Genomic DNA, 23,963 nt, shown 5'->3' on the forward strand with positions numbered 1-23,963 from the left:
AATATAGGATATTTGCACAAATAATACCTTAAAAAGTAACAACTAGAATACAGCCATGACATGCTGAGAGTTCCGCAGTCCCATTACATTAAGCTTGGTCAATATTTGTCAGCCTGTTGAGTATATAGAATGAATCCCAATGTTAATAACTTCCAGGTAGAAAACAAATAAAATATAACGGCACTACGCAAACACTGCCTGAATTGGTTAGTTTTTTGCAGCATAAAATAGGCCCATGTACGTTATATTTAAAATATTTTCACATGCTGTTAGACAGCCCTGTCCTACAGGGACTTGACGCTGTTAACTTAAAGCTACCAGTCTCCATCATTAGTGTCTAGGGTAGGTAAAGCGGTGAAAATATTCCCAACATAGCATACACTTTAATGATATTGATTTTTTTGGTAGGTCTTTTTAGACAGCTAAAATACATCTTGCTGCGGCACACTCCCACAGCAGTAGCTACACAGCTTAGTTTCCATGCAGGTAGATTAGGTTTATCAAAGATGCTAGCAAAGTAACAGGGTACATAAAATAAGCACAACAGAAATGCCAGATAGGTCGGACCATGGTGTTTTACTACATATCTTTAAATGTTACAGTTACACCTGGAGCTAAAGATGACAACAGAAATAAAAAAGTTTGCTGATTTTACACATTTGCAATTCAAAACAGTGGCTAATCATTTCCTCGAAGGTGTTAGGTGGATGTGGTGACGTCGCAGTCATTCGGTCTACTGAACTAACAGGTCTGGTGAAAGGAATACTCCACCCCAAAATTATGCTGCAGTCATAAGGCCCAGAACTGGCAATTGTGGTAGCCATTTAGCAAAAGCAAAGCAATGTTAATTTAAGACCATAAAAATATATAAAGGAAATTACTCATGGAGTAAAATGTATGTCTCTTAGTAATATCAATAGCACCCATTTTGACTTGTCGCAGTGGGGAAAAACAGCTAACGTTGACAGCTAAAGTATCGTTAGCTAACGTTAGCCCTGTAGCACTTGAAGGTTGTAATGACACACAATTTGCCATTGCTTGCCAACATTTACTACGACAAATGTTGGCATATAAATTAAGGCTAACATAAATGCTAATGTTAGTGTGTACTGCAAAATGAGCTAGCTAACAAGCTAACTTTGTCTCAAATTAAGGTGGCCATCTGCTCATTTTGAGTTGTGGTGGTCTATAAGCTGAATCAGAAATTTCTAGACATATTTTACTTAGTGAAAGTGTGGTTAAAATTGCATGAAGTTCTCTCCTAAATATAACTTTAGTTTACCTTTTAATACGTTAGCTAACTCAGCCATGGCCTCTCGCATCCTTTCTCCGGACTTGCAGTAATGCAAGGGACTGTGCTCTGCGGTGTGTCCAGGCAGCAGCTCCTGTCCTGGGGCTCCATTCAGACAAGGCTGCAGTGAATTATTTTGGACTGGGGCCCAGAACTCTGGCTTATGGATAAAACCACTGCATAGGTTACATAAGACCTTTACCTCTTACTGCACCTCAAATTTATCTGTCGTTGTTTGAAATTTTAAAAGACTTGATTTTTTTGTAAAAATACTAGCCTATATAATGATTTAATGCATCTCTAATGAATGTTTGTGTAAATGCAGAAGATTCTGGATATTAATAGGACATAAAAGTTTCAGGGCAGTTGTCTTCTGGAGCGTGGATGATTTTAACATGCGCACTGCCTTACAATATCATTTCCAACAATACCACAATATCCCTTATATTGTATCATATTTAGGGTCGCCCCTCACCCATTTGACTTAATCTGTCCCTCGGGATGAATATGATATTGAAAAAATATTCTAGAGGAAGTTTCTGTTCCCCTTTATCGTCAGCGCACACGCTAAAGGAAGAGGAGTGAAAGTTCTCTCTTTCTCCCCCGACTATCTGAAAGGTCAAAGAAAAGCCTTTAACTGTCTCTTTCCACTGAGCTGTTTAACAGTCGCCTTGATAACGCAGCATCCATCCCTCTGCTCTCGTGCCAGCAATCATTTGCTCGCTGTGTGGGATGCAGACAGTGGGGGACTGCAATCAAACTTTCAGACAGTTTCAATCTCTTTCTCTCCTTTTCTAGGAAAATCCATCTCAAACACATACGGTAGCTTAATTTAAAATAGTACGTACCCTTCTGCGAATTCATATCATGCTGTTTGATCATAAATGCCTGTAACCTTATCAGTAAGGTGATGCTTAGAATACATTTTTGACTGTCTTGTTACATTGCTGGCAGAGAAGACTAGTCTATGAAAACTGACTTCAAGATAATCCATGATGTCCATCAACTTGTTTATGCTTTAAAACTAAATTCACCACACATCACTTACTTACAGTTGATAAGGTGTGGGTAGTCAGCATTACATGTTATTTTTTCTTTTTTATTCAGACTGTCCAAACCAAAGTCAAGGGGAGAAATGAATTAGTATAAAACCTGACATTTACCATGTTCCAGGAAGAGTGCCAACAAGCTACCATGTAAAATAATTGAAATGCCAAACCATATCCCATTTGTATTCCCTCGCTTTTTTACCAGCCACACTAGTTTCATTTAAATTCACGAAAGGTTATGTCTGAAAATGAAAGCCTTTTTTCCACTAAGAAAAGGGAAAGAAAATTTATGCCTTTACCTCCCGAACTGCAAAATGAACTAAAGACAGACAGCTTAAAAAAAGACTAATGCTACACATGGCAACGACACGCAGGGGTTTTAAACATATGAAGTGTAAGGCTTCAGTGGTGTGAAGGGACTGGAGAGGTTTGCTGCACTCTGATAGCAATAAAGTGACTTTGTGTATACTGACTGCAGCTGATGGGACTTTGTTTGATGGTGGTGTGCTCAGTCCAGAGGATTCCTCCAGAGAACGGCTAATTCTTGGACCACCGTGACCCTTTAAAACTGCGATGTGAAGTCATTAATGTCCAACTCTGTCTTTGATGACATGCTGGATTAATAATGACACGGTCACGCTCCAGCAGATTTCCAGTGTGTGATCTGTAACACCAGCGGGGACTTTACTGCTGGTCTTGATGTGCTACTCTGCTCAGTGTCTAAATCAAAACTGCTCTCATGTCAGCCTTTGTCCATACAGTGCCTCCAGTTAAAAATATTCTGTAGGGGAGCGTCCTGCGTGACCATACATTGGGTAGTAAGAAAAGCAGTGACTGATGCTTTCTTGAGATAATTGCTTTGTAATAGCATACAGATCTGCCTTGAACCCCAAAATGATTTTCCATTATCTTGAATAATGTCATCTTTAGATATGGTGTTGAATTGTGCCCTCCCCTGCCTCTGTTGCAGAATTGATTGTGCAGGGATCCTGAAGCTGCGCAATTCAGACATTGAGCTTCGCAAAGGAGAGACGGACATCGGACGTAAAAACACGCGTGTGAGATTGGTGTTCCGAGTGCACATCAACCAGCCCAACGGCAGGACGGTGTCCCTACAGGTTGCTTCAAACCCCATTGAATGCTGTAAGTCACACACACACACAGAAACAAACTCACAAACTGGCATGCCTTTTCTCTTGGCTTTCCACTTAAGCAAAAGGTGGCATCTATTGTTGTAATCCAATAAACTGAGCTGCTATTTTATTACCTGCTGGAGCAAATTCAGCGCCTCTGCAGCCAATAAGCTTTATATGATCAAAGCAATTTGCCAAGGCAATAGATGCATTGTACACCATGCCAGACACACGTGTTATCTATCTCAATTCACATTTTATGACTGAATGCACAAGTTATTGTGGTAAGACTACCCCATTAGCACAGGTTCCACAAAGGTCATTTGCCAGCCCTAGTTTTGGCGCGGTTGAATGAACGCATTGAAAGAAACCTCTGTTTCTTTGTCATTCATTTGTGTATATAGGTGTGATGTTATTTGCACCCAAGGAAGCCAATTAAAGTTAGATGGTGAAATGGAGCTGGCATTGTAGTTTATGGTCTAAAGTGGATGTTAATCCGATTTGTGAACTTGAGTTCCTATTCTGAAATTGTGCAATGGGATAATAATGGATTAAATGCACAGTTGTGATAATAAATATATGAGACTCTGGCTGTGAATCTGGTCACCAAATCCCAGAGGCTAAAGGTGACTAGCTCACTACAGTTATAGAAAGCAGAGACAGGTGGTTGGCTGTAGGCCTCTTGATGGAAAATTATGACTAAGGATCAGATCATGAAAATGTTGTTTTGATCAGTGGTCCGCCTTTTTCGATATCATTTTAAAGAGCAGCTGTTGGCTGAAAACCTCTTAGCTAGGGGTCATGAAATCATCATAATAAAGTTGATAAGAATGTTTTCCTAACCAAGAACTGCTGTTTTACTGGCTTTGCACTGGGCTTGTGCTTCTTGGAGTGAATGGAGATCAGGCAGTGAGTTTATGTGCGCTCACACACTGTATTGAAATGTGTGTGTGTGTGTGTGTGTGTGTGTTTCCCCTCAAACAGCCCAGCGCTCAGCTCAGGAGCTTCCCTTGGTGGAGAAACAGAGTGTGGATAGTTACCCTGCCACTGGAGGCAAAATGATGCTCCTGAGCGGCCTCAACTTCCTCCCTGACTCCAAGGTGGTGTTCGTGGAGAAGGCCCAGGGTAAGCCATGTTTACTGCCTCTCAATTTCCCCTCTTAATATCTCTTTCGAATGTCTCTCTCCCTCTCTGCCTCCATCGCCTTTCCTCAGTCTCTCCTCCCGTCAAAATAGAGCAGACCCTGCCAAGGAGCCACATGTGGTGTGCATTAAGCCACTATATTTTTAACCAAAGCGTATTTACATTTGCTGAAGTTTCCATTGCCTGTTCACTGGTGCTCGCCACAAGTTAAGGAATGAATCACAACCAGGGCATGTGCAACGTCTCTTTCTCTCACTTTCCCTCTCTCCCTCGCTGTCTCTCCCTCCCTGAATCCCTTGCTTTTGACATTTAACCCTCTCGGTTACTTTCAGGAGCTCCCTCTTCCACCCATTCTACTGGATACTCACCCCAGCTGAGCATCTGTGATTCATGATTATGGGGTTTCTTTTTATATTTTGTCCAGATTGTTCAGCCATTCGTTTCCTCCCTGTGTGGGAGGGAGCACTGGTAAAAACACTGATCAAGTTTGCAAGTGAATGATCATTTCCTTGATTGCAACCATTAAATCAAAGCAAAGGTCAAGCACAGTGACACCACTGAAGTCTGTTGAAATACTACCATGCTGCTAATGATGAGCAACAAGTAAGGAGGGATGAGGGAAGCAGCTCTGATAGTATCCACCAATTGATTAATCATAGATTTCACAATTTGTGGTGATGATTTTGGTTAAGAATCTAGTAACTCACAAAAATACTTAATAACCCTCAACACCATCTACACTTCTGATCCTTCCTAGACCAAGGTCACAATGAGATTTTTGTGAAATTTAAAAATAAAGTAGACAAAATCAACACGTCCTCATGCAGCAAAATATGTCATTTACTAATAACTCCAAAAAAACATCATATTTAACCATGACCATGGAGACTACCAGCAACAGGCATACATATTCATAGAACTGGAGTTACATTCAATAACTACTATTACTGTTAGCTTAGGTTTCAACACCAAAACTACTAGGTTAGGTTTAGAAAAAAGATCATAGTTTAGGTTAAATTACTACGGTTGTGAAGTTAAGTTAGGTACATAAGTTAACTTCTGCTATATATGTGGTGTAAGTTGAATACGTTAGGTGCGTGACATCTAAGTATGCTACGTAAGTTATGTACGAAAGTTAAAATGTTAATGCCATGTTTCACACAGGGCGCGCATAGCAGTCTCTTAGGTGAAAGTCCTGTGTTTGTTTGACCCATCCATCCACCCAGACCTCCGCCCTACGTGGACTTATTTACAAAAATAAAGCTGGATATCAGAGTAAATACTTGACAGTCAGTTTTGTATGGAACCTCTTCATGGAAAACAGACATTTTTAAGTCCTCCTAGTATGTAGAGTACATGAGAAAATGGGTCTTACTTTCCACTTCTCCCAAATCATGTTCAGTTACTTACTTTCGATGATGAATTAATTACCCGAATCAGTAGAAAATATATGAACCCTCATCACTGGTTCATCAAAGCTCACGTAAAATTGAGTCTCATCATTAGAATGGAAAAAGACTGGCTTTAGTCATTACTCAATTTCCTCAAATTAAAAAGAAATATGTTCTTGAAAATGACTGAAAAAGGACGACATGCTAAAAAAAGACTTCTCTCTACTCACCCTGTGTGAGTACTCTTAAGCACCTTAGGGGATAAGGGATAGGTAGGGATGGGGTAAGGGGAGGTGGTTGAACTTGGTAATATGGGGTCTCCCTCCTCCTGGCTTTACTTAGTCATGGAGGGGGATCCCCTGGAGAGGAAAGCCCATACATACACAACACCTTCGCCTCTCTCACTCCCTGCTATTTGAGACTCATGACCCCTTCTAGGTTGTGTTACCCTTTTTTCACCCCTTCTCTGTCTTTCCCCCCTGCTTCCTCTTATTCTCTTCTTTCATTCCCTCATCCTCCACCCTTCTTACCTCTATCCTCGATACCCGTTAAAGACATTAGCCAGTGTGGAGCTCTGCGCTAGCGGGATCCCCACACTCGTGCCTGCCATCTACATTTCAGTGGTTTGTTTTCCGTCTCTGTGGTGTCGAGAAGGAGAGAGAGAGAGAGATCGAAAGAGAGGTTGTCTGTCTACTACTTAGTCTGCTTTTATGTAAACTTTAATGACCCACCACTTCCAGGGTCTCCTAAGTCAAAGAGCCCATTACGGACAGACCAACACACATGCACACACAGGAACACACACGTCACTCACTAATGGCAACTATCTATGAGCAAGTACGAGTGTGGAAAAGTACTTATGACCCAGATATACTGCAAAATATCGTCTTTTGGCATTTTAATCAGAGAATCCTGCTGTTTCATGAAGGTTCACAGACTGAAAATTTCTCTGATTGTTGATTTAGAAGGACCAAACTGGAATAAGGGAAAAAGAAGAATCCAATAAAATTATAATTATATTACAGATTTATTCTATAATGTTGGTTTTATTTTCCTCTGGAAAAGTTCATGACTAAGTGCACCCATGAAATACAGAGCAATGCACCGCAATAATTACTACTCGCAGACATGTGCTTATACACACAGTGGGACACGCACATGCGCATGCACAGCCGAGCGCTTTGTACAGCACAACACCAATCACTGCTTTCGCCACAGTGGTGACAGCCATGACTGTCGCTGCCATCAAAGGTCAGGACGGCTGCTCATTTTCCAAAATTGACTCCAATAAACACCTTCCAGAAAATTCCACAAATCCTAAGGAGCAACAGACGGGTTTTGAGTGTCCCAATCCAACTTGTGTGAATAATTACATTCAGTTAAAATCGTCCAAGTTGAGTCAGACGGAGATCACACACAGAACAAAAGCCTATTAGCCCAAATGAGATGGCCATAAATCATAAATACATGTATTTCTTCAACTGTTTCCATTTGCTTTCACACACTCAATGATGTAGCTGCTTTTAGCACAAACATACCCAGATGCCTGTTTCTGAACTGCCACTCTGAAAACAACAGAAGTGATATCAATTCATTACTGAAGTCTTAAATAATGGATGACACCAACGTTTGAGAGATTGTTCCATTAACACTTTCTGGTTAATAAGAACAGAGACACCAAAAACATCCACCAGTCCTTGGCAAATCACTGACACTGGTGCGCCATGTTACCACTTTAGTTTACATCTGTTTGGGGACCCGAGCCCCTGGCATTATCCTAAAAGAGAGAAAAATAATATAAAATCTGATAAACATTAAGAGATGTTAATTTAAGATTTGTGAAAAAGATAGTAAATATGGGTGATACAGACTTTTTAAAAGCTAGAAACTGGTGGGAACATACAGTAGTGTTTGTTTTAATGATTACATGCCACAGTACAAATGATCTCTGAAGGGCAAATAGTTCATTTTGGTGTTATCTCTTAATGGGAAAGTAGATAAATGGGAGACCTTTCGAAATACCTACGTATATTTATTCTTTTAACCTGCTGTACCAGTACAGTAAATCATAGTTTCTCTTTGTTGGTTTTCCGCTGCCACTTTAATCCTCCTCTCCCTCTCCCTGTGTTGTTTTGATTGTCTCTCTGTCCCCCCCCTGAGATGTCCTCAGTATCAAATGAGCACAGCTCATAGCTGTTGCCACTGCGGGAGACCTTAATGCGCCTCGAAAAATAATTACTTCTACTTTTCAAATGCCATGTCCAGCCCCACTGCTCCACTCCATAACCCACAGGATAACTGATGCAAACTGTGCGCATCCAGTGCATGTGTGTGTTTGTTGTTGTGTACGTGTGCGCACGCCGCTGCTGTTAGCCCGTGGGCCTGTTTGCGTTGTTCAGTAGGAAGTGTTTTCAGTGAGTCATCCACAAGGGATTCCCTGTGGAGGGGTGAAACGGAAAAGACAAGACCCTCAGAGGGTAGGTAGAGGGAAGAGAAAGAGGGGAGGAAGAGGGGAGGAAGAGGAGAGGAAGAGGGGAGGCAGGGCTTCCTTAGAAATCCTGCTTGTGACCTTGTGTACTGAGACATCGGAGGATAGAAGTGATGAGATCCTGCCCTGGTGTTGACTCTTGTTTAGTGAGTATACACCAAGCGTAGGGTCAGTGTCTCTGGATCCCAACAAAAGGTTTTATGTATTTATGTGACTTTATGAATAAACTTGATTTATTCTTTCAATGGATTAATGAGGACAGCAGCTTTTCCTAGTTTTTTAGTTCATCATAGACCACACATAGGAAGAGTAAAGAATTCAGACTGGAGCTAGATAATGATAGACTCAAAAACCTCAAGTCCGCATTTTTGATTCTGCTGTAACGTAAACATTCTTTTCAATGGTAATTATTGTTGACTTGTATTTTTAATAGGCCTTATCATTTTTTTCTGTGCAATGGAGAGTTGTACCCTCTGCACAGCCACAATATGGGCATTTCTGAAACTTTCCATCTTCTTTTGCTTAGTTGCGCATGGTTTTTATTATATGTATGTGTTGAGGTTGTGTCAGTGTTTCGGTTTGTCCAAACCACTTTTTTGGCGGAGGACTAGGAAGACATACCTGGCGCACCTATCGCAGTGTGCGTTCTGGCTTGCCCTGCTTTCCATGGATGGAATGAGTGCTAGAGGCAGGGAAAATAGAGAGAGACAGACAGACAGACAAACAGAGAGAGAGAGAGCTGGGGAAAGCCTGCACTCTGACTCAGAGGGGAGGTAAGGGAATTCCCTGGTGAGCTGGATAGTTTTTACATCTGGTCGGATTGGAGCGTTGCCTGGAGCTCGGCAGCACCAACACACGCCTGGGCTGCAGCGGGGAGAAGTCTGGTCTTCTCCACCTCTGCTTCAGGCTGGTTGAGCTCACAGCCAAGACTAAGAGAATTCTCAGCTACAGTATAATCTGTAACATTAGGACAGCCGAGTCCACAACAATACCCCTCGGCTATTTCTCTTGTCATGTGGAAACTCCTCAGCAACAGGCTGAAATATTTGGATTCTCATACCTTCATAATTCGAGGAACGCATGTCTTACCAACTGTGAGCTGTGTTGTTAGAGCTCTTTCTAAGACTGTTTATACTTCGCTGAACATGTCTACCTTGGGCAAGTCTAAACACCAGACAAATCGGTCGATGTATTGTACTTCTAGCGGTATGTCTAGACTGCCCTTTGGCTCTAGGCTAGGATAACCTGCATAATATTGGCTCATATCTTGGCACAAGGCAGTGTAAGGTCAGCCACCACCCTTGCTTGAGGCTAAAGATTAAAGAAGTGTGAGTTACAGTATCCTGTCTAATTAGGATGGTATACTGCACCAAAATCAATGATTATGTATAATAATCATAGCTCTAGGAGGAAGCCTCTAACAGAGCTGTAGGGGCTTAACCTCTTATGCGCCTGTGCCATACCCCATAAAGCATACATTAACTACTGCAGGTGGCTGTAAGGGAAATGGATGGGTCAATACCCTTAAAAGATTGAACCATGACATATAGTACATTAGGGGGAGACGTTACTGGCCTCTTTACTGAGGTTCACGTGGCTAGCTGAGCCTGTATTATATAAATGTCCTGTATAGGGGGAAGCTTACGTGAAAAATAACTGAATATTTGCCTCTTACCCTCAAAACCTCTGGCTCATTAAAATGTATTTCTTTCATGATGTAAAGTTTCATCAGCAACAGGCGAGTGCCCCATATTGGAATGCCTCTGCTTTGGGCACGTCTATACATCAAAGGGATCAGTTGGATTGTAACAGAAAGATGTCTCGATTGTCCTTAGGCCTCCACCCTTTTTTCAGACTCGTCTGAACATGTTATAGCCAGAAAAGTTGTTTAAATCAGAGAGAGACAATTGTTTCCATTTCCCTTTTCTGGAACAGGTCTTAAGAAATGCCATTTCCATGGAATAAGAATAGTGATATATCTTGATGAAACTTTGCTCAGTGCATGGGACTTTGGGTCCAGTTTGTCTGCAAACAGTTAAAGAAGTATTTCACTGCTGAAAAGATGGTCTCTTCACAAAACAGGGCTGTCTATGCAGTAGAAAGATGTAAATACTTTAAAAAGAACTGGTGCTACGTGACCAGAGTTAAAGGGCTATGGCATTTGCTTTTGCTCAAGAGGTAGAAAACCTACAGCTACCAGAATGCAATGCTGGATCAGAGATCTGCCGAATTACACGTTTCTTGTATGATACAAAACATGTCATTTGGCGAATATTCGAATGAGCAGGTACATCTGGGCACTCGCAAGATGGAGGGGAGTTTGACATAGGTTAATTACACATACTACCCACATTACTATGATACAAAGCTGTTAAAAAATGGCAAAGTATTCCTTTAAAGACCCTGCACAAATATCAAAGCAGCATCTACCTGCAGTCTTCTTTACCATACACTCAGTTCGAGTCTTTATACGTTAGGGTTTTGCAGTGACCCTTCCCAGGCTCTGATATTCTGTGCACACCATGGAGAGCAACCGACCTTGATGTCTTCCATGTGAACACAAACACTATACAAATGTAAAAGTTTGGATGATCTCCCAGCCACCCCTCTCAATCTTTAGATCATTTTCAGACCCAATGCCACACAGCTGGAGTCTTGATCAAAGGATAAAATCCATCTCTACTGGCTGTCCTCCTCAGTCTGCACAAACAGGTCAAGTCAGCTCATGCTCCTTGTTTTACACCAAGAATAACTCACTTCCTGACCATAAACCCATCACAAATCTACTGTCAGGTCGTAATTTATATGGAAGCCTCTCAATTTGAAGCAGACCCACATTTCTCCAATTTCACCACTCCTCAGATTGGCAGAGGTCAGGTGTTTCAGAAGGGGAAAGCAGCTGCACCTCTGCGATCAGTCATTGGGGAACCCCTTTTGGCCTTTCGGTTTTGCTCCTTATTGGACAACAAGGTAATTGCTGTGAAAATATGTGTAAAATGACTGAAGCATTCTCAGTCCGGGCAGCAGCAGCAGAACGGCACTACTCAAACGGAAAATAAACTTGATGTATGTAAACAGGAAAGAGAGAAAAAATGCTCCTGAAAACCATCTCTGGAAAAGAGACATAGCTGCAAAATATGTCTGGGTTGTTTCACAAGACAACCTCCGCAATTAAGCATGTGAACAATATTTTCCATTCTCAAAAATATTCTCTTTGGTCAGTGGAAGTTGTTGTGCACTACACAACACTTTATAGGTGGAAAATCACCCCTGGAAAGCCAAAACCTGTAAGGTCACGATGAGGACAAGGATGCCTTACTCAGCTATCTTTGGCTCTCTTAATCCTAAGGAATATTCTCTTCATCTCTGTCTTTAACCAAACATCAGTCCATGAAAATATGACAAATGAGAGGATTTGTTTGTGTGAGATTTACTAAAACAGCAACACTGTTGCTGTGTTGTCACCATGTACACAACAATATGTGTTGTCAAGAACTGAAGAAGACTCCAAGAAACCTCACCCTACATGTGGTCTAATTTCCTGATGAATGAGTGTGTTGTCCTGGTTGTCTGTGTTGGTGTTAGTCTTGGTGGATATCGTTTGCACAAGTGAGTCATGTCGAGCAATCCGCAGATGGTTGGGTTACCTTTAAGCACAAAGCCTATGAATAAGTGCAAGTCTATTTGTCTGTGTGCATGCACGTGTCCATCCATTTTTCTGTTTAAATGTGACTGGATTATAGCAGGGTTTCTCCAGGCACAGCTCCTGTACCACCTATTGTTTTGTGCTTCCCCCTCTTATCATTCAAGTTGAAGGCCAGAACAAAGGTAGAGGATACTGTGGCTGCTCATGTGCATGCTCCTGCATCTGTGTGTGTGCACATTACGCGTGGGTGGAGGCTGCGTGAAGGAGGAGGTGTTGTCGGGAACAGAAGCATTTTGCAGATGTTGCAGGGAAGAAGGAGTGAATGGAAAGTTCTGCGGTTATCAGTCGTACAGCTCTCTCTGACTCGCAAAGGTATGCCACATGTGGCCCCATCTGAATTCAGTCTTAGTTTTAGATTTGTTAAGTCTGATGGCTTAAGCATTGAAAAGTTTGGAGGATGCAAAGTGACAGAGAGGTGTAGAAGGTGAGAGAAAAGATCAAGAGGAAAGGTAGAGGGAGAAAAGAGGATGAAAAACATGTTTACTAGTGGAGTTTGGGGTTGACGTCGTAGTCTAAGGTTTCCCTCTTGGAGTGTCTCCCAGAGCGGAGGCGGGTGAGATTCCCTCTTGGTTCCCCTAGACGTAACATGAGGAACGCTCATCTCTGTTTGTCTCTGTCTCTCTCACTTTCTCTGACCTTCTCCCTGTCTCTGCTCACTCTAATTGCCCTTCCATGCTCCCAGCCACTTCACGGCATTACGTGTGCATCATTCTTTGAGCATCTCAATCAGCTGCCACATGCACAATATCATAGCCGTGCCCCATGGCAGTCCTATAGGATCCAGCTTCTATTCCACATCAGCTCCATTACAGCGAGGCACACTTCTCCATATGCAACTCTGATTTCCCCCAGTTCAAATAGAAAGCCCTTATCTGATCTGTTCACCGTCTGTTTTTCTCCTTCCCTGAGTTTTCATATGGCCATTTTGAAAAGAGATATCTACTGATGTTCACTCCCTGAATAATAAAGCTGACCACCTGCCCCCACTACCACGGCTCAACAATAATAAGCCAACCATAACTGGGATCCTTTATTCTTTCACTTGCTGCATGATGTGAAAAACATAATGCTTCGGTAAAAAAAGGTTTTACATCTTCCAGAGCTGCTGGACTTCTGCTATCAGTTATTTGGAAACTGACTCTGATTATCTTATCTGATGGCTTCCTGTCCCAGAAGCAAAGTGTCCCAGCAGCGGCAAAGACCAGCTGCCTACCCCAGCTAGCATACAGTAGCAGCAGTGCCACAGTGCCCATGCTATTGCCTCACATGGTGTGCCACTGACACAAAGACTGTTCTGTGTCACTTCTATTGCTGACAGCCCTAATGAGTCATCAGTTCTGAAAAAAAAGGAGAAAAAATGGCACTGTGGTCGGTGCTGATTGCCCTAGCAGAGACCAGAGAGTCTGTTCACTAAGGTGTGGCATGAAATCACAGAGAAAACCCAAAGAATGTGAGCTGAGCTTCTGCAGGCTCCCAACAGCTGCAGCAGCTCACAGGCCTTTTATTGCATGGCAGCGAGGGAAACCTCACCACAACAAGATGGAGATGAGAAGAAAGAGAGAACAAACAAAAGCTGCTGGTTTTTTGTGTGTGTTTTATTTATTTTTATATTTTTCACAAAGCAGATTTAACAATAGGAATGAGAATGGAAGAAAGTATAATCAAGGATAATAAAGGGACAAAAATAGCGATAAGTTTTACTGAAATAGACCCTGGGAAGTCCCAGTCGAAGATCTGAGATTAAAAAGAGAAAAAGGCATTACTTTCACTGACCTAAGGCTGCAATCAGTGTTTCACCTCATGATATTTTCATATAAAATAGTGAAAAATTACAGATTTCCTAATTCACTTTTCTCTGGCTTACCTAAATCAAATATCAGCAAACTACAACGTGTGCAAAACACTGCTGCTAGGATATTAACCAAAACCAGAAAATGTGATCATATTCCTCCTGTCCTTATTGGCGCCCTGTTCATGATTTCACGATTCTACTTTTAACTTACAAAATATTACAAGGACTTGCACCATCCTACTTATCACCTAGTCACACCTTATACAGCCTACCTGCTACGGCTACAGTCCCAAAATGCCAATGTCATTCTGAAAATAAATAACATCAATAGGTGGTAGGGCCTTTTCTTACCAAACGCCTCTTCTTTGGAATGGTCTTCCTAAACAAATAGCTCAGTTGGACTCATTCAAAAGTTAAAAAAAAAATGCACATGAGCTGTCTCTCTCTGTAGGTTTTTAGCATATTATGCTGATGCCACGCATCCCTTCTTTGTTTATGTATTGTATCCAAGATCCTTGTGATGGTACATCAACTCACAAGAGGTTGGATGACACCTCCGTCATCACTTGAGAGTGTCTGTTTCACTTGCACTGGCACTATGCAGTTTTGGGGTTCGGGTAGGAACCCGGACACAAAAAAGACTACAAAATTTGGCTGCTTTATGGCATACGTCATATCCCCCTCCTTGTCAAATCCCCCTTATTATTTGTTCAGCCCTTTGAGGCATGCTTTGTGATATTGAGCTATAATAAACTTTGACTTGACTTGAAATCCCCAAATTACATCTTTCCTTTGTTTTCAAAGACCTGGAGGAGCAGCAAATGCAATTGAAAAGTAGTAAGCAAATACTTTGCATGTTTCCTTGATAAATGGATTTGAATCAGTTGTCACATTTTTTTACTTATTGCTTAATGGACTAACTGTTTCAGCACTGCACCAAACAGAATGCCAAACCCCCTAATACCCACCGCCAAAGCGCACATCTCTCCTTCTTAACTGATATGAGGTTCATCTGCAGATTAGTCACCCTTGATTTGAGGTCCATCTTGTTTGTATAATGAGCCATACTTAATATTGTATTTTATTCTCTTCCCAATAGATGGGCATCATCTGTGGGAGACCGAAGCCAAAGTTGACAAGGACTCTGTCAAAAATGTGAGTACACCTCAATGAAGTGACTCATTGGCAATGCTCCTGCCGTCTTCAGTCCCACCCTCCCTTGACACTTTCTCCTTTCCTCTCTGTCTCCTCCTCATCTGTCCCCTGTAATGATGTAACCTTTGCTAAGGCATTACAAGTTGCAACATAGACAATGATGATTAGCCCATGCAATCCTGAGTGGAATTTTCACAAAATCTCTGTACCCTCACGGAGTAAACACAGGCTGTCATATTGTTTTTGCCTCTAAACACACACACGGATTACAAAACAGGAGCATAAACACGCACACACACACTCACGGCACAGTCCTCCCAGCATAGCCAGACGTTTAGTTCACAGCAAAGTGTTGTGTGGTGAATTGGACTTAAACACCTCGTCTGTGCTGGAATCATGCAGCCAAGAGTAGATTACGCCCATGCTTTTACCTGCTGCTTTTCATGAGAGCCGTAATGAGAAAATAAACCAGCGCACTCGTTTCACTGACGCTCAGCCACACATTCAGATTGTGTTAATATAAAACGGAGTGAAAGGGAATCGTCGGGAGAGGGAATGAAGCAAATGTTGTTCTACGTGTCACAGAAAGCTAGTGCTCTGGAGTTAATTAAGACTTCACTGAGGTTCGTTAGGTCTGCTTTCAGTGAGGAAAGTTGAGTACAGGATCTGCGAAAACCTGTTTGCTCGTGAGCGATGACAGTATGTTTTGAATTGCCGATGCCTTTCATCAGCAGCGTCTCATCCTCCCTCCCCCACTTCCCCCCTTTTTTTGTGTAAACTAACCGAGGCAATTTACACTTGCACGGGGACTAAAATAAACCACATGCATCTAAATGCTGCAACTTCAGGGTGTTTTTCTCCTTGTTGTTGCTGCTATTTCACTCAGGTAAATGACTTGGTTGCATCAGGAGGGTAAATATGGACTCTGATGTCTAATTGGCCTGTAGGGCTGGCTGATGTGCCGTGGCTGGAGTCCCAGATGCTGGAAAATTAGTGGGCGTGCAAGGCTCGGCCGGGGGCGGCGGTGTGGGGAGGCGAGGTCGATGAAAGACAAATACCACATTGTGTTTATTTGTACATCTAACAAACAAGTAGGGAGAGACAGCAAGAGAGCCCTGGCCTTCCTCTCATGTCAGTTGCTCCCAGACTGCCCTAAAGTGCTCCAGACTGCCTGCCCGACTCTGTTTTTATTGCCATCCAGAGCATGCTAACTTTCATTGGCTAGGATGGAGAGGGAAAAGCCATGTGCACACACAAACACACAGTTAACACACTCAATCAGCCACCTGCATGTTTTCTTTGTCGTCATCTGGAGGGCAGACCGGGGCTGAGGACACAGGCCCCCTCACTTCCAGCACGCCCACATCCCATGGCTCCCTCCCTCCATCCACAGTGATGACCAACAGAAACCTGCTTCCTCTCAACGTGCCCCATTCTGGCCTGTTTAGACCCCACAAGCGTGACAGCAATCCAAGGAATAAGACACAAACACTTCACAAATTCTCTTCCATGTTCCATTTAAGTCGAAAGTTCACCTCCGTTCAGACTTGCCAAGGTCTGGCCTTGGGGCGTAGAGGAGGACAGGCGAGTTTCTCCACAGGGAAGCATGGCTGTGCAAACAAATAAGCCGGCCACCTCTCTCTTCTCTTGGGGATGAAGCTAAAGCCCTGGGGTTTTCCTCAGACACAAACACGGGCACTGGACCAACCTCATGGGCTCCACTACTATGTCTCCACAGTCCAGACGAGCTCATTTAGACCAGTTCCCAGTCCAGCCTCTTGGAAACAGTATCCTAAATGCAGGCCAGCTGTAAAATAAACATTGCTGTTGATTAATACTCTGCAGGAAGTCATGCTACAAACTTAAATTTGGAGAGAGTGCGGTGAAATCAGATGAGTAAATCAAACTAATGATGTTTTGATGGTATCAGCAGCTGCCTTATCTCACTTGTTGAAATATCTAACTGTATCTTATTTGTATATTAGAGTTCTCTTGCTGTGGAGATCCCGCCGTACAGGAACCAGAGAATATCCAGCCCGGTGCAGGTTAACTTCTACGTCTGCAACGGCAAGAGGAAGAGGAGCCAGTACCAACGCTTCACCTACCTGCCTCCTAACGGTAATCATCATAAGTGTTCCCACCTTTTTGTTTTTATCACCAGTGACACTGAAAGACACGTATGCTTTTCACACTCTGCACTCATCACATAGAGTATTTCTCCAGCTCTTGACATCCATCAACTGTAGTTTACAACAGCCGTCAAGCTCACACGTGAAATTTGCAGCCAGTTTTTGGTCCGTGTTTTGGCCTGGCACAGTTCGGCCATGGCCTTTGAGCGAGAGCACAAGATGTGAGGTGTGTTTATTCTGTAGTGAGACCGCGTTCCCCAGCGATGAGGTGTACCTGCTGAGTGACAGAGCCTCCGAGCGCTGTCGATGAAGAGAAGTCAATCCCCCGGCGACCTGACTTTCACACTCCACCTCACACAATTCCCCCCCTACAGTTCACCAACACACTCACACACATGCATCTACTAGGCAGTGCTTTGCCCTGTCATTCATGTAGCAACCTGAAAACCCAGGAATACCTCTCTCTGTGTTTATCATGTGTCCCTGGCCTCAGTGTTTATAGATGGCTTTCACATTGGAATTTGAAGAATGTATTGCTGAGAGTTTAGAGTTCAGCCTCAAAATTACATTGTGAGCTATTGACTCCTCACAATGGGCGCAGGTGAAATATCAGCTTCAGTATCGTTTTCAACCAACCAGCCTGAATAGTGTTTTATCATTGTGTATCCAGAAAAAGTTGACTAAGCATGCTTGCTCTTCTTTCAGCGAAACAATGCTTCCCATTTATAGTGCCAAACTCCTTTGCTGCTGGCTGTTGAGCAGAACTTTTCTGGCACCTGAACAATAGTTGCTGAAGGCGGGTTTCCCACAGACTCCCCACCCCCAACATAGTCCCAGCTGGTTTAGAGATTCCAACCAGCAACCTTCCATTTAAAAGACCCTCGTCCTCCCCGTGATAACCTTTGAGAATCCATTAGATCAAAACAATGATATCATGTTTTCATTGATCAGTGTCTAATGGGTCTAATGCTGCTGGGAGAGCATGCATTGTGTTCTTAAGTCTACAGCTGTTAATAAGATGTGGCATTTAGATTATCAGCAGATGTATTTACGGCCACAGGAGATAAGTGATTGGGAATTTGGATGAGGCTCTGAGAGAAAGGAGAGCAAGGCCCTATTTGGAGATGCCTGATTATATGACGAATGAGAGCACTGTAGGTAACTGGACCAGTGTGGAGCCGACAAACCGTGTCCATATATAGCAGATCCATTTCATATATCGTAGTTCCACAGTGAAGGAGAGTGAGAAGAGAAAGAGAGACGTAGAGGCTTATCAGCCTCCACAATGCATCTCTAAGTCATTTCCCTGAGCATAAACACAGCCCTAATTAAAAGATGACTTGTTGTGTTCTCTCTTTTGCTGCCAAGTAAACCACAAGTACAGTGTGGACCACACAGGCAGGGCCGATGTCTTCTTAAAGGAGCATAATTAACTCACAAGTGTAACAGCCAGAGAGACCGCGAATCACAAGCCATTGAGTTCTATTTTGAGATTTACCACATTTTTAAAGACACACAGTAAAATATACAGCATTTCTAAAAACAAATATTGAGTATTTCAATCAAAGACGTAATCTAGAGTGTGATATTACAACAGCTGAGACAGAACTGCTCTGTGTGCAAAAATAATCTTATTTCAGTAAGGAAACATCCGTGGGCGACCACAAAAAAAGATTTTCTCTGTTGCTGCCTCAAAGCCAGTAAATGCAACTTGCAATATAATTTACACCTGCTATACATTGTCAGTGACATTTGAAGGCTATATGTGAGTTCTATTGCTGTAATTATAAATGTAGATTAAAAATATAAATGCAATGACAAAAATGTATTTGCTCATTGCTTACTGATTAAGAGGCATTCATAAAGAATAGTGTATAAGGTTATAATCAGTGTAAACAGACCCTCTGAGGCAATGATGACTGTAATACATTCATGGTTTCAATACTGCAACAAAGAATGAGGAAATCCTAGTGAAGCTGTTTGCTTTTGAGGGTTTCAGTATGTGTGTGTCAACACTGAGAGAAAACAGCCAACACTGTGGCCAGGTACTCGGGGTGGGCTGGGGAGGAGGACACCCACACACACACTGTTGTCAACACTTTTTTTGCTCGCTTGTATGAAAAGACTCTTCCGGCCCCGCTGTCCCACTTCAAGCACAGTTGTGGCCAGTGACGTTGTTTAGAGAGAACATTTCTTTCACACTCTGGTGTCTGCTCGTCTATAAAAAGGCGAACCCAGCCCTTAAAATAGCTCGACTTGTTTGAAACAGCGGAAGGATGAAGCAAACACTCTGGGACACAGATGCTAGTGAAAACCACCTTTATTTTCCATTCGGGTCATGTGACCATCTTGTTATTCTTTGATGCAAATGCGGTTGGCACCTACTGGGGCTGAACACCGATGGTTGGTTTCACTATGCTGTATGTTCCCCTCAGCTCCAATGAGAATATTATTTCAATACAGACGATATTGTTTCAGACATGTAAGCAGATTCTTATCTTCTCTGGGCCTCGCCCTGCCTCCAACGTGGAATTATAGCATCAGATTCAGTCTGTAGTGAAGTCATATTGTAGCTGCTAGCTGACAGACAAAGATAAGCTTCAGTGATATGAGCAGAGGGGTTCTGTAGACCTGTTGAAATGCTGCCATAATAATGCATTGTGATGTTGAAACAGGATTTGAGCCACTCAGAAACATCCTCTGTGAAATGTGCCATTAGCGCTGTACAATGTGTCAGGGAGCACGTAGGTCAAATGTCTTTATGAACAAAGCAGTCCTTCATTGGGGCTGTAATGAACAACAGAGCCTGAACTTCAGCCTTCCAGACAGTTTTATCAAAAGGTTTAATTCTTAAAACAGTACCTACTGTAGGCAGCATAGGTTGAATGAATAGTTCAACTAAATAATTCTGAGAAAATGTTGTTGAAAATGTTGAGAAAAAAATAAGATAATGCAGGCAGAGGACTGAGTCTCTGCAGATAAATCCTCTGCCACACACTTCTAGTAGGCCGTAAGTGATGATTGAGAGGGATTATATTAGTATGAGTTAAAACATGTTTTTTTTTTTGTTTGTTTGTTTTTATTTTGTTTTTTCAAAAAAAAAATCACCCATACTATACATTAAAGTGCAGTAAAGTTTACGTTAAATTGACCCCACTTACATATAAAACACAGCTTAACAACAAGAACAATTGCGCCTCGTTTCCACTTAAATATGTGAGTGGTGTCCGTTGTTCCGTATATATACAGATGATGCCTCTAGTGTCCAGCGCAAGGAAGTGTATTTCTTTACGGATGGATAGATACCCAATAGAAACTACTTGCAGCCATGAGGGAGAGGCTAATTTTGTCCGTTTTTCGCCATCCAGTACATTACAATGACAGAAACAGGACCTGCCAGGTACGTGTCATGTTTTGTTAAATATTTCATTAAAAAGACATATGAACGGCTGAACGAGTCATAATGATAATATGACTGTACATAATGTATAACGATATACCACATTAGAAGGATAACGTAACTCAGATTCAAAATGTGTTAAAACTACTATAGATAAACAAGTTGTTTTAATCTTACAAACTCACTTGACAATCAACACAGGCAACTGAATTGAAGGAAATAACCTGTTAGCTAGTTAGCAGCCTATTAGCTAAGCTAGCACACTGTCAAATGATCTGAAATCCACCACAAAAGTTTTTTTTGTTTTTTTTTAACATACTTGAGGTAAAGTTTGCACTGATATATTACAGAGTTTAGCAGGCACATTGGATATCAAAGAGATTGCCAAAGGAATCAATAGTCTTCCCAGTGCCGCGTCTTTGTATACATATGTAAGTTGAAACAAGGCGTTAACAGAGGTAAAAAAAAATGGCTAAATAATAACTGTCAAGCTTCAGAGACAAAACAGTTAATTTTCCACAGTCACCATAATTAGCTTAAGCACTTTTACATTGCATAAATTAGCCTAGCAGCTAGTGGACTTTTACTGCACTCATAGTTTAAGAAATGACATCTATTATTTATACTTTTTATATTCAACTTTGGTTTCCCAACAGAACAGCATGGTTGGATTTCAGCCAGCATGAATCTTGTTTTTTTCAGCCTAACATTTCTGAAACAGAGCAGCTGATGTTGCCATAGCGAGAGCAACAATTTAGCAGAGTAAGATTCCCACCAGGTATGTCGTGTTTCCTGAGTATTTTATCTCGTAACAGCATTGTTTACATACTGCATGTTCTGACTTGCGAACCGTCTTTACTCCAAAATCCACACTGCTGATTTATTCTTGAGAGCAAAATAAATACTCTTCTTTTCTTGGCTTCTTGCCATTATCTGCCTGGTGCTGTTTGATAGTGACAAACATGCCATGGGAATTTCAACATAGAGGTGTATCTTGAAGGCTGAGGATATGGATCAGTGTTTTCACTTTGCCTTGATGATATTGGATTGTTGGTTATGAATCCATACTTTGATCCACGTCAATTGATTTTACACCCCTAATAAAAAGTAGACAACAGTGAAGCCAATTATGTCAAATTTTTGCTGCTCATGAGTTATTGGATATGAGTTACAGCTGCCTTCAGCCAGTAGATCGAGAAGACGTGTGCTGTTGATGTGTACCATCAGCAGTATTTGTGGTTTGCTTGTCTGTGATGTTAAGATGCACACACAGTACAAGTGTCCTTGTCTGGCTCCCGGAATGAGCCCCGCTTTTCCAAGCTCCCTTCCAATCATTCTTGCGTGAGTAGAGACGTGACGTGTCGCTCTTCAAATAAGAAACAGTTCTCACCAACCACATTAAACAACAAACGGCGAAAAAGAGTTCTGGCAATGACCAAAAGCTGGAGCCAAGAACTTCTCGGAACCCCTTTATTTTTACAGGCCGTTTGGAGATTCCTCTGTAATATCAAGTTCTATTCTTAACGCAAACGGGTGCCGACTCCCTCCGCTGCATTGGTTTGTGGTTGGAGCTGGAGAGGGGGAAAGTCAGAAACATGTTCTGTGACACATACAGGAAAAAAGTTAATGAACCACACATTGTTCTTTTTTTGTAAATATTTGCACAGTCATGTTTTTTTCCGAAAATTGAACAAAGACTGAACTGTTTCTGTCATCTTGGGGCTTTGTCAGACTCACCTACAGCACGCTAAAGCCAACAGTATACTGGGTGACCAGATTGTCTACACAGTGGGACACGGTGCACTAGGTACCTTTGAGTTAATGAACTACCACCTGCTCAATGTTAAATGTCACTGCACCGTTAGCACAAGATGAGTTCAGCATTTCTGCAAGGAGACAATCCATGATTTTTTCCTAGTGACATGACAATGTCATATCCCAACCAACAAGCATCGGAAATGAGAATCAGAACCTTTTGCATCCCATAATTCCATTTGCCTGGTGGCTACAAGCAGAGAAGGTCTCCTTTGGAAGGTAATTTCCAAATCTACACAAGCCCTGTTTGCTTGCCCTTCCTAATCAAATACACAGATACAGGCACACATCTATGTCCCGACTCACATTCCCCTTCAGAGGAAACGAGTGCTCAATAAAATACGCAGATCAGGCCTGATCAGTTTAATACGAGCAGACAGAGGGGGAAACTGCCAGAGATGGAGAAAAAAACATGTGCTGAACATCAACTGTCTGTGGGCCATAACCCACAGGTTGGGAGGAAATAGAAGCCAGCTGAAGTTGGGACTCGCCTGGTGAATCTGTTTTCTCAGCTCTCATACAAAGTGGGAAGGAGACACACAGATGGATGGAGCTGGAGGGAGACCTCTGTTTATATCTGTAGCAGCGGAGGGAGAATCTCCGGGAAAAAATGTTTGAAAGTTAAAAGAAAGGCCATTAGTCCAACCTTTGATTTGATTTCCTGTTTCGTCAGTCTTGCTCATAGTCAGAAGCAAATAATGTTGACAAATTACCTCACTGGGAATGAAAACTTTGAACTCTCTGCAATAAAGCAAACTCTTTAAAAATAGACTCTAACTGGATTACAAAGCGGGACTGCAAAGGACAACAGCATCTCATCCCTTCTGAGATACTGCTGATTCACCCTATTTCGTTAAATTAAATTCTCATGTTAGTTTTGGTCACAGGCAGGAAATCTTGTGACTCGGTACGTCAGATTTGTTTAATTTTAGAAAGGGCATCCAGAGAAAGCTCCAGTTGCCAACATTGGGCAAGTTGCCTCTTTCAGGCTTCTTTTTCTTTCTCTAAATTATAACTAAACATGAGGACTGGTAAAGATGAGTGTGCTTTACTTAGTTCAAACTCTTCTGGAATATTTCAAGAACAGCCACAAAACCATGACATTCTAAACAAAAATATGACCTTTTTTGTGATATTTATACAGGACTTTGATGAGGCAAAAGGTCAACATGTGTCTCAGCTCACAGATGACAATGCAGTTCTTGAATTGCGGCAAAAATGTGAAAATGATCACATTTGTTTATGACATTTCCACATGACAGCTTTGGCATTACACATCTCGGCACCATGGCACCGCCCCATCCATTCACAGTAAAGACAAGGCAGGGACGAGATAGAGAATCGCTGAGGGTAGTGGCTGTGGGTACAATGTGAAGCATGTGACTTACTCGTTATTCCCTGGGCTGTGGAGAGGAGGCCCGTGCATCATGGGACTCGCCTTACGATGCTCCCCCAGACACCAAGCCTAGTC

General features: G+C 42.2%; 1 protein-coding gene across 2 annotated transcripts in view; it reads left to right on the forward strand.

Annotated features, from left to right (window-relative positions):
• The window catches only part of LOC117265565 (nuclear factor of activated T-cells, cytoplasmic 1-like), a 64,300-nt gene that overhangs the window by 17,179 nt on the left and 23,158 nt on the right, over positions 1–23,963 (forward strand). For both annotated transcript variants that reach the window (XM_033640114.2, XM_078171942.1), the window contains exons 5-8: positions 3,311–3,483; positions 4,458–4,598; positions 15,093–15,148; positions 17,134–17,266. In XM_033640114.2, coding sequence (XP_033496005.2) covers positions 3,311–3,483; positions 4,458–4,598; positions 15,093–15,148; positions 17,134–17,266 — 503 coding nt within the window. The remainder of the gene's footprint in view (positions 1–3,310; positions 3,484–4,457; positions 4,599–15,092; positions 15,149–17,133; positions 17,267–23,963) is intronic.

The sequence above is a fragment of the Epinephelus lanceolatus genome, chromosome 10 (genome assembly GCF_041903045.1).
Source record: "Epinephelus lanceolatus isolate andai-2023 chromosome 10, ASM4190304v1, whole genome shotgun sequence".
NCBI lineage: Eukaryota > Metazoa > Chordata > Actinopteri > Perciformes > Serranidae > Epinephelus > Epinephelus lanceolatus.